Source organism: Anopheles marshallii, chromosome 2, assembly GCF_943734725.1.
Source record: "Anopheles marshallii chromosome 2, idAnoMarsDA_429_01, whole genome shotgun sequence".
Taxonomy (NCBI): Eukaryota; Metazoa; Arthropoda; class Insecta; order Diptera; family Culicidae; genus Anopheles; species Anopheles marshallii.
The window spans coordinates 3,422,077-3,437,059 of record NC_071326.1 but is presented as its reverse complement, the minus strand read 5'-3'; the positions used below and the strand labels follow the sequence as shown (position 1 = coordinate 3,437,059).

The 14,983-nt window shown below is 42.7% G+C and overlaps 5 protein-coding genes across 5 annotated transcripts; 3 read left to right on the top strand and 2 right to left on the bottom strand.

The window, feature by feature from the left end:
- The first annotated feature begins 2,551 nt into the window (after positions 1-2,551).
- LOC128719212 (dihydropteridine reductase) lies at positions 2,552-3,441 on the top strand. Its single transcript, XM_053812835.1, has 3 exons — positions 2,552-2,635; positions 2,748-3,268; positions 3,342-3,441. The coding sequence occupies exons 1-3, from the start codon at positions 2,552-2,554 to the stop codon at positions 3,439-3,441; spliced, it is 705 nt and encodes a 234-aa protein (XP_053668810.1).
- Positions 3,442-5,229: 1,788 nt separating this feature from the next.
- On the bottom strand, positions 5,230-6,135 carry LOC128706868 (polycomb group RING finger protein 3). Its single transcript, XM_053801810.1, has 4 exons — positions 6,030-6,135; positions 5,801-5,953; positions 5,443-5,726; positions 5,230-5,355 (listed from the first exon to the last, which is right to left on the bottom strand). Exons 1-4 carry the CDS (start codon positions 6,133-6,135, stop codon positions 5,230-5,232), a joined length of 669 nt encoding a protein of 222 aa, XP_053657785.1.
- Positions 6,136-7,366: 1,231 nt separating this feature from the next.
- Positions 7,367-8,454, top strand: LOC128709518 (cyclin-J). The gene is made up of 2 exons (XM_053804522.1): positions 7,367-7,568; positions 7,634-8,454. Exons 1-2 carry the CDS (start codon positions 7,367-7,369, stop codon positions 8,452-8,454), a joined length of 1,023 nt encoding a protein of 340 aa, XP_053660497.1.
- A 249-nt stretch (positions 8,455-8,703) lies between these two features.
- On the bottom strand, positions 8,704-9,921 carry LOC128707468 (threonine aspartase 1). The gene is made up of 3 exons (XM_053802420.1): positions 9,894-9,921; positions 8,890-9,827; positions 8,704-8,784 (listed from the first exon to the last, which is right to left on the bottom strand). Exons 1-3 carry the CDS (start codon positions 9,919-9,921, stop codon positions 8,704-8,706), a joined length of 1,047 nt encoding a protein of 348 aa, XP_053658395.1.
- A 527-nt stretch (positions 9,922-10,448) lies between these two features.
- LOC128709516 (ADP-ribosylhydrolase ARH3-like) lies at positions 10,449-11,658 on the top strand. Its single transcript, XM_053804519.1, has 3 exons — positions 10,449-10,611; positions 10,705-11,384; positions 11,446-11,658. Exons 1-3 carry the CDS (start codon positions 10,449-10,451, stop codon positions 11,656-11,658), a joined length of 1,056 nt encoding a protein of 351 aa, XP_053660494.1.
- The last annotated feature ends 3,325 nt before the right edge of the window (positions 11,659-14,983 follow it).

The following is a 14,983-nucleotide window of genomic DNA, read 5'->3' as shown; positions in this document are numbered from 1 at the left end:
TCGTCAAGATTTCGCATTTGCTCAGAAGTAAGGTTAGTTATTGTTGCGTGCGTAACGCATAAACTGGTACTCACGTGTGCTCTCCGCAAGAAGCCTCTCGTCGGTTGATGAGCACGAGTGCCCGGTAACAAGGATCGGCATTTACGAGATCGTTATTTCGATCCCGATCAGAGAGCGTCAGCTGCTATCCAGAAACGGATGGCTTTGCGCGTTGTACCGTTTAACTAATAAAGTTTTATGTATTTTTGTAACATTTACGCGACGTTAAAGCTATGAAATATCAAATTTATGTGTTTTAGTATAGGTTATGATAAATGTTAAATACAAATAAGTCGGCTGCTATCAAATGAGTATTGTATTTAACATTAACTAACTACATCTGATTTAAATTTCTTTATTTTAAAAAATTACATTCGTTCGTTATTTTCTATCATACTTTATAAATTTGACTGTGGGGACAACAGTTGAGATATGTATTTCATCCGTGCATTGAAATAATGTAAATATATTAAACACAGAAGCAGTTTTTTGTGTAACGAATCGCCGAATTAATTTATGTTCGCTTTTATCGCATCCATTTCAACCAAAAAATCAGATCCAATCTAAGCAATCAAATGAATTTGTAATTTAAGTTTGTATCAGAAAATCAATCAGTGCAATCCAAGAGAACAATATCGAACACTTCTGTATTTAAATCAAACTCCATAAACCTATTAACATCCTGTTAACTCGTTAGTCTATGACGGCACTGCATTGATGAATAAAGAAAAAAAGCAGGTAAAATTAAAAGAAATACCTTCGTTTATTCTTCTACTACGAGATGCTGCATAGATTCGTTATCCGTTCGCTACGTAACCCTGGATATGAACTTGACTTAACTTGATTGATACTTGATTCGGCAACGAACGCACTTGTTGTTGAGTAAATTTTGTTATTTATTTAACAGTGATCGTTTCCAGCTGTGCTATCCATTCGGCTACTAACTTCATACGTCACGTATGTGCCATCCCGACGGTAGAATTGGAACTAATTAAACGCATGTGCTTCATTCCCTCTGATTCCACTACGAGCTACTGATCAGCAAGCACTAGATCCACTTCACTGGCAAGCTGGCCCGTGCATCTGTTCTATCTGCGAACTTTACGATGGTCTGAAATCTGTAAGAGGCAGAGCCGAATTCAAGATGCTTCTGAATCACTGCACCTTTGCCCAGCCGATTCATAAGGCGAAGTGTAACAGCAATACGGTTTCTTTTTTTCCGCAGAGTAGCAACTACCATATTTAACGTATAAACTGAAACCGAACCACTTAATTAGAAGGTTTATGAAGAAGGACAGACACATGACGATGCTGCTATACATCGTAACATATCCTTCTTTTGATGATTAATTAACGCGATCTAGCATCCGTGAAACAGGAAACAATGTTCAATTACAACACACGATGGTTCTACAAGAGCTACGATGGTTCTACAAGACGTTCAGCCACCGTAAGTATTATTCGACCAGAATATCACTCAACGGCGTTATGCACACGTGTCTACTAAGCCTAAATTCCACCAGCGTTTTCGGATGTCTCGCACTAAAATATCTTCCACAGCACGATCACGCTAGGCATACGATTATGTTTTATATTATCTGATGATGTTTTCTTTTTTCATACAACATATCTTTACAACATACATACAACATATATTTAACGCACACATAACTCAACAATCCGGTGCACATCCTAATACAATAACCAATCACTTGTATATGACAAAACACTCCTATCACTTTTCCAACGGTAACCTCTGGCGGTGAACTTCGCGCAGGGAGTTCTCCTGGATTATGCTGCTGCATAATCAGACGACAAACATTCAACGGGAATGTGCCTCAGTCTGCTCGGATAGCAGACGAACTGTCGCCAGTAGCCGCTGCTGCCGCATCCAAACGTTGGTGGAAAACATCCGGTAGCAATTTCCAGCGGTAGAAAACATATTCCGGGAGTTTTGGCGCATCATTTTAGCTGCTAGCGCTGGTACCGTTGCGCCTACTGTTGTCATACACTTCGTCTACTGCTGCATCCTCCGATAGCAATCATTCGACCGGGAGTTGCACCGGCCCGGAAAATATCACCAAACGATCACCTGCATTGCATCATTCTGCAAAAATCCGCCAACGGTACACGGCAGGTCGCATAAAATTAGCTGAAACATAAATTAATTAAAACACTGTACAACAATTAACAGAATAAAATCCAAAGCGAGGACAAAATCATCACTTCCCTGCACAGTAACGATCACGATGCCAAATGTAAACAAACAACACACCAGCGATTGAAAGAAACACACATTGCGTGTGCGCAGCCCCTTAGCACTTTCGAAATGTCAAATGTTTGTTTGGGACTCTATTTTACCTTTTTACCGTTTTCTTTGCTTCGGAGCGGCCAAGTAACCTGTTGAATTTAATCGCTTAGCAACCGCCAGAGAACGAAAACCTCTCCGCTTCAGCTGCTCTCGTGGGTTCGATCGATCGAAGTAGACAAAAAAAAGTGTGATTCACAGAAAATGGCCTCAGGAAAGATTCTCATCTACGGTGGACGCGGTGCACTCGGTGCTTCGTGCGTGCAGTTTTTCAAAAAGAACAACTGGGTAAGCATCCCGCCTTCGTTTCCTTGCAGTTTTGCATAATTCGCCCCAAAACACCAGTGTGGAAGATTATTTAATCTATCTCTTGCTTTATTTCCCTGTAATATCTTTCAAGTGGGTTGGTTCGATCGATCTGACAGAGAATGATGCGGCCGACGCCAACATTGTGGTGGACCGTGATGCGGATTGGGTGTCCCAAGAAGCGGCCGTATTGAGCAAGGTCGGTACGGAGCTGAATGGCGAATCGCTGGACGCCATCATCTGTGTGGCCGGTGGCTGGGCTGGTGGGAACGCAAAAAAGGATCTGGCGAAAAACTCCGACCTCATGTGGAAGCAGTCGGTGTGGTCGTCAGCCATTTCGGCTACGGTAGGTGCGAACCATCTGAAGCCGGGTGGTTTGCTTGTGCTGACTGGAGCTAATCCCGCACTTGAGGGAACCCCTGGAATGATTGGCTACGGTATGGCGAAGGCAGCCGTGCATCAGCTTACGAAAAGCTTGGCCGGTGACAAATCCGGATTGCCAGATAATTCGCTCGTCATTTCCATCCTTCCCGTGACGCTGGATACACCGATGAACCGCAAATGGATGCCGGATGCGGATACTTCTACTTGGACGCCGCTCGAATTCCTTGCAGAGTAAGTACCTTTCAATGACCCAACCTTCAGGTGGTTGGCCGTGAAATGAAGTAATTCACCATTCTCATTACAGGTTGTTCCACAAGTGGTCCAAAGGAGAGGAACGTCCCGCCAACGGTAGCCTGGTGAAGCTGATTACCAAAGACTCCAAAACTGAGCTGGTAATCGTCTAAGCGCCCTCCCCGGCACATCTCTTCCCCGCATTCCATGTCCTTTCGAATCTCAATCTGTATGCTCTTTTTCTTTCTCTCTATCTTCATTCCATGACACGGGCGCTTAAAAAATCATTCCAGAAATCGTAAAATATCCGCAACTAAACGATTCCCAACTTACTGACGGGAGGCGTTGGTGTGTTGGGTAGCGCTCATTGTTGTTTAATTGTTAAAAGTTGGAGCATACATCGAATTCGTTGATAGAAAACTTAAGTGAAAATAAAGTGGGTAATACTTATGCTGTTAAAAACAGAACCGAAGAATGCTCTGGCTTGCGAATAGCATTGACCGAAATGAATCGCTCATCGTAACATGGTTCACACACAACGTCACGAACGCTACCACAGACGTCGGACGTCCTTGAAGAAAACATGAAAAACAACGCTTGTGCAAATCATACCGAAGCAATGAGATATGGCGTGGTATTGAAGGGACCTTGACTTTGTTACACACGATCTCGCCAATGGGCTCCATTCCTCATGATCATTTGTATTGTCTCACGCGATCAGTCTAGTCGATTTCTCCTTCTCCTAACTATGACCGTGGCGCTCTCTAGTGAAGGGGTTCACTAGTGTGAAGTTGAATTGCCTAAATGTTGGTTCCTTTACTTTAGCTGAGCGTAGTGAAAACGGGAAGTTATATTAAATGTATTCCTTCCCACATCTCATGGTCGACCAGAACCGGTTCAATGGTGGGGGCGCGAATCGGAAGTCAAGTGACCGGTTCGGAACAGCAATTACCAGTCGTTAACTTGCATTTAACGTCACAGACACATTAGAAACAGCTCGTTTTGCGTACATGAACTCATCGGAAGAAAAGATTTTTTGGGTCACTGCAATAGCTAATTGAAGTATCACAGAATCTCAAACACATCGTAGCATTGGCTACCGAGCATAACCGATAGGAGCATAATTACCCATGTGGCATACCTATCGCACTCCGTCCACAGATAAGAGCTAATCGCTAGGGATGGCGTAGCTGCGTTGCTCTGCGGGTCGAAAGGTTGTGTTCCACGAGACACTTCTCATATGCTGCCGGGTATCATCTTTCTTTTTAGTGGAATGGTAACGAACCTCCCTTGACTTAATGTCTTTAGAATATAAATTTATTGTAATACTTATACAGATCATCTTTTCTACTACGTCATGCTTGAGTGATCCTCGTGATCCCATCGCTCCCTACGCACTTTCTTCTATTTGCAAATTGAGAATTATTACACGCACAATGACATCGTTGTGCACCACCACTGCTCTATACATTTCATCGCACATTTTCTGTTTCTCTTGTGCGACCACAGTCTAATGCTGTCCCGCTCGCGATGTAAAACCTTTCTCGGGGGAGCAACAATGTCCGCGCGGAGTTCGTCTACTTTATGTTCACGTCCTTATGTACATTCACAATGCTTAAATAACTCATAAACAAATACATCTAGAGCATAAAACGAATCTTTTCTATACCTCTCTCTCCTCTATTTCAACATGTGACCATGCGGGACTCCTTCCTTTTTGCTTATTGGTGGTAAAACACGAAGACTGTGGGAATGCAAAAGCATTCACCGCCAATCGTGTTGCCCACACGTGCTATTTCGCGAAAAACCTTCCTGATATCACAACGCCCGGGTTTGCGCATCAACTACAGAAGGACGAACGCTTGTCCACACCCACACCTAAAAATCTCTTATCTACATAGCCCTCCGTAACTCCGTAAGACAGGCTGAATAGAACTGCCGTTGTTCGGTACGCGCCCTGCTTAAAGGTCAACCCGTGGTCGATATTGTAATTTGAGCGGTGGGTCTTTAAAGCGCCACCGCGTGACGTACACGAACTTTAACGTGTGGTCCTTTCCCAGCAGCTCGTCATTGCACAGGATGTCGATCTAAAACAAACAGGAGAAAACAACCGGATTTAATGCTCACTCTTATATCCTTTTAACCGTCGAGCCTTCCTTGTTCTTCACACTCACATCTTTATATCGGTCGATACCGTTCAGTACTTTTTTCGCGAGGAATTTCTTCAGGTGCGTTATCGTGGCCTGCGAACTACACCGAATGAACCTTCGCTTCAGGTTGCGCAGCTTGTCATTGATACATTCGAGGCACACATTAACCTGCTCGTCCTGCCGATGGTAGTCCGCTTCCTGGTGCGCCTGCTCGTTCGCCTTATCGTCACTGTCGTGCACCTGGGGCATATCTTTCGGACAAGGCAGGTTCCGTGTTTTGTAAAACTCCCGCTCCCGTTGCATTTCATCTGAAACGACAAGCCATTTACGCGTGTTCACTTCCCCCCGTGTTGGAAAACGCCGTGCCCCCCACGGTACTCACTGTCCATAAGGTTCGGCACCAGCTTGTACACAATGTCCTGCATCGTGCGGTCGAAGCTGATGTACTGCAACGGATGCGACTGGTGGATAACATTTTCACACGTTGGGCAGGTATTGTTCTCCTCTAAGTGTTTCACTAGGCAGCTTTTGCAAACTGAAAAAGGGAGAATAACCACGTTGATTATAGGGCATATCTCGGTCAACCATGCAAAGGGCCTCTCGCTGCTTACACGTATGTAAACACTCAGTTACGGTGGTTGCATCGATGAAATAGCCTCTGCAAATTTCGCACGTGATGTGTTCGTTCAATGTTTTCAGCTTTATCCGTCTTTCCATTGTCGGGACAGGCACCTGGCAAGCCCAGGGATGATGAGTTTTTCCACGATCGTACGAATTTGTTGGTCGCGATTTTAGAAAACTGCTTTTTTATCTATTGTTGCTTTCTTTCCTTTCTCCTCCCTCATCGTTTGCTTTGACTGTCAAACCCAAGGAACAATTTTTATGACAGTTCGCAAAAGCTTCCGATTTTATCGGAAGGTCGAAACAAAACTTTTTGTTTCGATCGGAAGACCTTTCGATGTTATTTGTCAAATTTAACTTGCTCGTTTAAACTCGAAAATGTTTTTTTTCGTCCTGGCGTGTACCGGGTGGTAAAAAAAGGCACTCTCGCACTGTAATGCAATTATTGATTCGCATAGTGTTTTGCTACAATAAAAGTGCTTAAAATAGGAAAGGGTTACTGCTACCAGAACGTCTTAATTAACCTGTACGTCTTATTTTCTCCCAAAACAAGGAGCAGGCATTATACAGGCGGCCATTGCAGGATCGCAATAGCCATTCGCGTATGACAGCGGCTTAGAAAAGCAGTAAAAATGCAGTAAATGCAGTGAAAAGTGTGTATATGTGTGTATGTGTATGCGGTCTTCAATTTGTATTGTGTTCGTAGGATAAATGGAATAAAATCTCATTTGATGCGCTTGAAAATGTGCATCGAAAAATATAAAAATTGTTGCATATTTGTTTCTATTCACATCCGAAAAGTGGTGCGTGCGCATCCGTTGTACAAGACTAATCGCTGTAACGAGAGAAAGAGAGGCAGGCGCCAGCATGGCCCCTTTCTCGTTCCTTTCACATCCCCTCGATTAGCCGGACAATATTGCTGTCGGGCCCATTATCTGGCCCAAAACCGGACACACTTTCGTTTTGTGCCCACTTCGGGACTGCTTTGTGGGTTGGCTGTCAAACTCCGTGGACAACAATCAAACTTCGGTTCTGCGCCTGCTCTGGAAAAGTTTCACCTTTCACCGAATCGAGTGGGAGTTGAAATGTTTCATGAAACAAAATACAAAACTGCCATTTTGAAGCGACCATTGATCGCAACTCGTGTTTCTAGGAAATTACTGATCGTTCTATTGTATCTATGGAATTGTGCTGTACTTTGTCGTCTACGTTTTGGTTGTGTAAAAATGCACGCTTGTGCTAGATTCCAAACCGAAGAACATTAGCGTTACGGTTGATTCGCGATGTTGGTCAAGATTTAATTGAAGTGAAAGAAGAAAAGGCAACCATGGATCGGTGGAACATTTTTTCCAATGGAGTGTATTGCAACGAGTACGAACAGGACATACTGGAAACACTGAAGGAATGTGAAAGATACAGAAGAACCGTGTATTTCGTATCGCCTCAGCTAAAATATCGAACAGCTACTGTTCGGTTGATTGAAAAAGTATGCGAACAGCAATCCTATCGTCGGGATACTCTCCATTTGGGTAAATTTGCTCGTAACACAAAGTCTTAACTGTGTACATTCATGTTGGATGATTTTTTCTTGTAGCTATCTACCTTTTGGACGTGTTTATGTGTAACCATGCGATACCCAACTGTCGGCTTGGTCTTGTAGCCTTAACGTGTCTGTATGTGGCTTGTAAAATCGAAGAAAATGAACCGAATGTGCCCACGATTTTGAAATTGAATAGGATCTTGGCGAACGCGTACACGCCAGCCGATTTCACCGCTATGGAAGTGACGATCTTGACCTTCTTCGACTGGCATATAACCATCCCGACGGCGTCCACCTTTCTGGACATATTTTTGCAGAACAGTTTCAACCAGGAGGATTACAACGACATGCCGAAGAATTTGGAGACTGAACAGACGTCAGTCGAGCGGATCGCACAAGCAATACAAGATGCCAGTGATATGTTTTTGAAGAACAGTTTGCAACAGTTAAAACTGTGTAATATTAAGCCGTCATTACTTGCGGCTGGCTGTGTGGCAGCAGGTCGTTTCAACATCAAAAACATGCCTGTTTGGAACGACCGTCTAGTGCGTATAACTGGATATGATTATGACGACATTCATTCAATTTGTAAACTGCTTCTGTTCGCATCATTCCCCCAATCAACGGCATTGATTGGTACACCCTATCCTGATGCAGGATACCTGTCTGAATGCCACGAAACGGATGAAGACAATAGTTCATATAGTAGTGGCCAGTCAAGTAACATCACGAGCGAGGATATTGACAACACGACAATCACTAACATCTGTAGCGAAGCTACTATCGACAAAGGTGTAATAGGTTCTGCGAACGATACTGGTGAGCCGAGCGCTAAAAAACGAAAAATAGTGGTTGTCGATTGGTCTTCTCAGTGAGAGTAGGTTCTGTAGAACAGTACATGAGAGTAGTTATGTTACGTTCGTAGATTTAATTGAATCGTTTGGTTTAGCAGGCGTTATTTCTATACAAGGAATATCGGAAGGTACCATCTCAGGTTAAATCTCTATCTCTCTCTTTATGGTGAAACTATAGTAACTCTATCAGATTGCGAATCACTTCAGGTTGTAGATTAGTTTGTTGAGCGTCTCCGTCGACGACGTCGCAGTACGGCTGGATGTCATGCTTTAGATCAGCTTGAAATGGTGCCCATTGATGACTGGTTTTGTCCCACAAGTGAGATTCTGTGGAAGTTTCGACAGTACAAACTGTCTCGTGAAAGAGGGTAAGAGGAAAAAAAAACATTGGTGGCTCGTTTAAAAATGAAAATGGAATCAGTTAATACATGTACTATTCGAAGCGTAATAGTGTACCTTCGGCTTTTTCTGCTTCGTTGACATGAATCCGATGCACATGGAGTTGGTCGTATGTGCCCAGAGTAGATCGCCATCGCCACTGGCAGTGTTGTAGATGATCGATAGCGAACCTGCGTGTATTGCCTTCTGCTTGGAAAGGAATGGTGATTCAAGCAGCTTCTTCTTGTATGTCAGGTGTTGTGAAGTGATGGGACAATTGCATCCTATCAGATCATCCACCAGCTCCTTGGCGAACAGTGTCTTCATAAGATATTCCCCGTTACCGGTCGTGCAAGAAGCGGCCGACATGCTCGTATTTTCGTCCATCAATGCCCAACAGCCGGCTCCGTACGTTGCTGCCTGACCCACACGCCCGCTCAGCTTGAGCATAAGCCCTCCCGAACTACAACCGGCCACAATCGAACCTTCGGCATCGACGCACACAGCTCCTACCGTATCCAGCGGAGACAGTTTCGCTCGATTGATTTCCTCGTACTGCATGATTTGTGATCGGTAGTGGTCGTACTTTTTAGCCGCATTGGCCGAGATCATATGTTCCGCAGGCACTATCTGCAGTCCTATCTCTCGCGCATACGCCGACGCACCCTGGCCCACCAAAACCATCGGTGGTATCCGTCCGAAGCTGAGTAGTTTTGATTGTCTCTCGCAAAGATGCCGTGCCAGACTGATTGGGTTTTTGACGTCCGATACATTTGTGCAGGCTCCGAACTGAAGCGACGCACCGTCCATGATGCATGCGTCGCACTCAACCTGTCGGTCCCAGTTTAGGTTCGAGCCAATACCCGCATTCGTGGCGGTCGAGTTTTCCAGTATAACGATCGCACGCTCACATGCGTCTAACGCGGTTCCGCCAGCGTACAGCACGTTAATCGCTTGATTGCAGGCCTCTCGGCATACATGTTCGTACAGCGTCTCATCGAGGAAATTTCCCGCACCTAGCAACCGAATATCGTGATGTGTATTACAACCATGTCTCAAAGGAAAAGCAGCTCCAATGTTACCTGTGTGCACTGCTACGAATCCGGTCATTGTTTGTTTCGCACAGTCACATTAAAAATTACTCTACATTGGCACAGGTATGTTGGGACGGCCGTTGTATCGATTTTAGGACCGTTCTCCGCAGGAAGTTTTGTTTATTTACATACTATTTACAGATTTGCGGTGACAGCCCGAGTGTTTTGCTTGGCGATATGAGTGTGTAGCTATTTTCACTGGGCAGACAAACTGAAAGTCTGGCATTTAGACGACAGTTGGATTTATTTGTGTCTGTGAATTATTCGGTGCAACTGAAATTGAAACGTTCTGCAAGTGTTATATTTTAAAAGTTGTTGTAAATTATAGTACAAAAAACATCACTATAGTTCAGCAAATATCGTTAAAAATGATCAAATTTGGCTGGATGATTGAGGCAGCATTTTCACCGGACATTTGTGTCAGCTGGTGCGTTGGTTTACGTTCAGTATTGCCTGTTTTGCGCGTGAAAGCACACTAATCCCATCAAAGCAGGACGGTTTATTGTATATTTTTATTTGATTTGCATCTTAATTTAACACACCATGCTTGAAAAATCGTTAATGTTATCGAAATTCCGAGGAAGCCTTCTAGGTGCACTGGTAGGCGATTGCTGTGGAGCACCGTTCGAAGGTCAACTCATGGACAGTGGAGTAAAGCTAATTTTGAAGAAAAACTTGGACAAACTAGAGGGTCCTGATTTCAGTGGTTCGTACAAATCTTCCCGGCAAAGGGCAAACAAAGGGCCGACCCCTTAAGTTAACCTCCGATAAATGTAGTTTTCTTTTGGTATAATTGTAGCACCTTACAAAAAGTACACAGACGACACGGCTATGACCATACAAACAGCGAAAACGTTCCTCGACCCGGCTGGATATTCGCAGAAGCTGCTGGCAAAAAATTACGTGGTTGAGTTCTTCAAAGAACCAAATCGTGGTTATGGTGAGGCTGTGGGGGAAGTCTTTGAGAAATTAAGGCAAACCAAAATAGCCGATCCAACGTGTCCTGCCATAGCTCAGTTCAATGGCAGCGGATCGTTTGGAAATGGAGCAGCAATGCGAGTGTCGCCAGTTGCTCTGTACTGCGTGAACAAGAGTATCGATGAATTGGTTCGGCTGGTAAAAGAAACGTCCCAGGTAACACACACCAACGTGCTCGGTGTGAACGGTGCCATCCTGCAAGCATTGGCCATTCGGCAGAGCTTTCTTCTGAATCCGAACGAACCATTCTGCTGGAAAACGTTTCTTGCCCAGCTGCAACAGCATATGGTTGAGATAGAGAAGGAGAACGATCCAGATTTGGATGCAAATCCAAATGCATACGAGAAACAGCTGCAGAACATGGAAAAGCTGCTAGACAACACAGTCGAACCGTCGGATGAGAATGTGTTGAATCTGATGGGCCACAGCGTAGCAGCGCTATATTCCGTCCCAACTGCAGTGTACTGTTTTTTGCGACACACGCAAGACTTGTTGAAAGACGTAAGTAGCTTAAGCGTAGTTTTCATGTTATGTCGTAACCATTAAGCGTTTGACTTTTCAGACGGACCGTAAGTCGTTCCGCAATACACTTGAATACGCTATTTCTCTCGGTGGAGATTGTGATACGATCGGGAGTATGGCCTGCGCAATAAGTGGCGCCTACTATGGTGAGTCTATAATATCATCCGCATTGTTGAAGCACTGTGAAAGCGCTGAAAATGTGGCTTTCCTCGGCGAGCAATTGTTTAAGGTTGCTGGTGCAGAAATAATGTAGTCGCGTAGATTGATCGCATCTAGTATGCACTGCCTGAGTGCGATGTAAAATAAACAAAACCTCCACGTGGAGGAGTATATCGTAGCTAATTGCCAAGCCCTGCTTCAAATTTATTTGAGAAAACATCCTACAACCCCAGCCAGGACAGCATTGATGTTGAGATACGGGCTAGCCAACCGGTCTCTCCACAGTCTGAGGAAACTTCTCCACTCAAAACACCTGTCGCGATGAACAAAGTTAAGACTATGTATAGGACTTATATAGTTCCGGTACTCACATACGCATCTGAGGCTCGGACGTTATCCATAACGGTCAAATCTCTCTTAGCCGCGTGCGTTCGGTGCATTTCTCAGTTTTCCAGCGTTCTGTTTTATTGTTCCCATTTGGTGTTGTGGTCACGTTTCGATGCGGTTTCCTGCAACATGAATGAATTGTCTTGTTTTGTTTTGGTTTTTCATTTTATTATTTAAAAAAATCTAACCGCTGCTCTTGTTGCACGTTTTAATTAAATTACTCTCTACTAGTGTTTCCATCCTTTTACTATTGTTATCCGTTTCCATTAGTATTAATTTATCATAATGTCTGATATTTATTACTTTTGTATTTAGTTATTTTCATTACTTTCATTAGTTTAGTTGTTATTATTATTAGTGTTATTATTATTATTTGCAACCTGCCACTAATGCATTGCTATGGGATTTCCACAATTCGGGTGTGTTGTTACTGTTGTGTCCCCGTTTGTTTTAGGTAAGTCTGTGTGTCTGTTTTGTTGTGTGTTGTTGTCTCGATTTGAATGAGCTTTCTTGCGTTCATCCCCGTGTGATCATCCTTCTCTCTATAATGTGTATATAAATATTCGTACAAATTCTCAGATTGACACATATAAACATCAAGAATAAACTGTTATGTTTTATTACTTTGCTTTTCAATTCCGTGTAACGCTAAATGTTAATTTGTTTAGTGGGTAGCTTGTTGGTTTTGTGCCTTTTTTGTTTTGTTTCGTTTTTTTTTTTTTATTTCCTTATCTTTATCCTTTTGGGAGAAGGAATCGCTGCTGGGTCCTGTGTTGTAGGATATGGTTTTCTTTTTTGGTTCTCGGTGCATCTATGTTTTGATGTAATTGTAGATGAAATCTGTGTGAAATGGAATTTGGGAGAGTGGAAAGGGGACGAGTGATCTACTTTTTATAAACAGTACTTTATGCTATTATCAATCGGCCCCCGCTGATGCATAGGTTTATCTACTACTATGTTTTCTCTTTTTTCATTAAATGAAAGTAAAGCGCTTTAGTTAATTATTTCTTCAAATACGATTTAACTTCTATATTTCTTTGCTCGTTTGTTTGGTTTCATTTGTGTGTATGTTTTTTCTTGCTTTGCTTTTGTTAGGTTTGATTATTTTTTGCTTATCTTTCGCATTGAACAACAAGTTAAAAAAGAGAACTCTCTATTAACATTGGCGGCATTGGCGTTTTTTTTTTTGTTGGGGAAGAAAGAACAGATAGCCGCTAACGCGCTTTGCCACACTTGTGTTGGGCTGTTTGAAGAGTTACATGTTTAATATGTTTTGCAAAATGTTAGTTTAAAATGAAGCGGCTTGGTTTACCATTTTTCACTACTGGTAGTTAATTGTTTTGTTTGTTTGTTATTTGCGTGTATATTTCGCATGTTTTTTTTTTTTGTATCTTTGTTCGTTTTGGTAATTCTCCCTCTTTTATTCTTTTGTGGATATGGTTTCATTCCATTTGTTTCGAGATTGCATTCGATTTTCTTTTTTTTTTATTCTGTTGATTTATTTTGTTTCCAATTTCTTTTTGTTGGGATTTTTTTCCTTTCATAACTGCTATGGCGCTTGGCGTATGTGTGTCTTTCGGGTTCTACGTTGGAAATATTGTACACGTGGTTCAGGTTTTGATATACAACAAGAGCGTATTTAGTCGTTCTCGTTTCAAGTTCTTCCAACAATTAATTGTTTAGTGCTACGTATTCTATTGAATATCTATTTTGTTTGTTTTGTCTCGCTGACGAATGATTTTGTTCATCAAATGTCCTCGACTTGAAGAACATGCATGTGTGCGTGTGTGTTTTGTGTGAAAGTATGCGCGGTGTGTGTGTGTGTGTGTGTGTGTGTGTGTACTTTTTTTCTCTCTTTTGTAAGAAGGTGTATACAAAATATAACATTTTCCTCCTACTATTCGTTCAATGTTCTTAGTTAGTTGGTTTTGAAAGAATAGGTCAATCTGATACTTCAAAAATGTATATCCAATTTAAACTTTCTTTCTTGTTTTTTTTTTTTTATTATCACATGGTTTGTTTCTGCCTTCTGTGCATTTCGTTCTTACACCCCCTTTGTGTCCTTTCTTTAGATGCACTTGCTGCTTGATATTATTACTTTTCCCATTTGTTTTGCTTGTCCTTTTTTTCTATTCTGGTGCACTACCAATACCGTTTTTGTGTTTCTTTTTACTTATTCTTCTGTTTTTTTGTTTTGTTTTTATTTTCTTCCTTTCCTGGGCTGTCCCAACTTTTGGTTTTTGAACTCGCTAGCTTATTAAATATTTATTAACGTGTTATCAACATGTGTTCGCTTTGCTCGTTTTCTCTTGTTTGCTTGTTGGTTTTGTTCTCATTTCTCTCCCAAGGGCTTTTTTTTTGGGGGGGGAGAGCTTGTTTAAGATTATGTTTCATTACTGCTAATACTATCATATCATCTTCGTCATCGTTAACGCTGAAGGGATGTTTTATTTGCTTCCCTCCATCCACACTAGTTGTGGGGTAGTTCCCCATTTAGCACGGACATTGAATCTATCATAGTGTCGCAAACGAGTTGTAATTTCTGCATTTCATCAGCTAGTTTAACGAGGAGTTGTGAGATTTAGTGTGAATATGATTAGAATATGCTACGTCTGTTTATTGTTTGCAGCTGCTGCATGATGCCGTTCCTTCCTCTTCCACCGTAGGCTCCACGTCTCGACTGCTCCTCCTACTCAAATACTCCTCTCCATCGGGTGCCTCTAGAATTATATCTATTATAATGCGTGTAGTGCCCTCCATATTGCTCCTTCGCATTGTCTTGCCATCGATTAAAACACGTTTCTCTCTAGGGTGGAGGGCGCGAACAGCGTGAAACTGGGCACAAAATCACAGGAAACAGTACTGGGGATGGTCCAACTCTATTTTTTCTTCTTGCGGACATAAATGGACATAATCTATTCGTGGCGCGCGCGCGCGCGCGGGTGAGTGTGTGGCGTGCGCGGGTGGTTTGGTTTTTGTGCTATCAAATGTCCTAGTGTTTGAAGCATCGTCCAAAGCGCGCTCTCGACCGT

Coding starts and splice junctions, on each gene's coding strand:
- LOC128719212 (XM_053812835.1), top strand. CDS start 2,552: ATGGCCTCAGGAAAGATTCTCATCTACGGTGGACGCGGTGCACTCGGT. Junction 2,636..2,747: donor TTTTCAAAAAGAACAACTGG/GTAAGCATCCCG, acceptor ATATCTTTCAAG/TGGGTTGGTTCGATCGATCT. Junction 3,269..3,341: donor CCGCTCGAATTCCTTGCAGA/GTAAGTACCTTT, acceptor TTCTCATTACAG/GTTGTTCCACAAGTGGTCCA.
- LOC128706868 (XM_053801810.1), bottom strand. CDS start 6,135: ATGGAAAGACGGATAAAGCTGAAAACATTGAACGAACACATCACGTGC. Junction 5,727..5,800: donor GGTGCCGAACCTTATGGACA/GTGAGTACCGTG, acceptor TTGTCGTTTCAG/ATGAAATGCAACGGGAGCGG. Junction 5,356..5,442: donor GTATCGACCGATATAAAGAT/GTGAGTGTGAAG, acceptor TGTTTGTTTTAG/ATCGACATCCTGTGCAATGA.
- LOC128709518 (XM_053804522.1), top strand. CDS start 7,367: ATGGATCGGTGGAACATTTTTTCCAATGGAGTGTATTGCAACGAGTAC. Junction 7,569..7,633: donor TCGGGATACTCTCCATTTGG/GTAAATTTGCTC, acceptor TTTTTCTTGTAG/CTATCTACCTTTTGGACGTG.
- LOC128707468 (XM_053802420.1), bottom strand. CDS start 9,921: ATGACCGGATTCGTAGCAGTGCACACAG. Junction 9,828..9,893: donor ATTCGTAGCAGTGCACACAG/GTAACATTGGAG, acceptor TTCGGTTGCTAG/GTGCGGGAAATTTCCTCGAT. Junction 8,785..8,889: donor CGAAGCAGAAAAAGCCGAAG/GTACACTATTAC, acceptor TTCACGAGACAG/TTTGTACTGTCGAAACTTCC.
- LOC128709516 (XM_053804519.1), top strand. CDS start 10,449: ATGCTTGAAAAATCGTTAATGTTATCGAAATTCCGAGGAAGCCTTCTA. Junction 10,612..10,704: donor AGAGGGTCCTGATTTCAGTG/GTTCGTACAAAT, acceptor GTATAATTGTAG/CACCTTACAAAAAGTACACA. Junction 11,385..11,445: donor CGCAAGACTTGTTGAAAGAC/GTAAGTAGCTTA, acceptor TTGACTTTTCAG/ACGGACCGTAAGTCGTTCCG.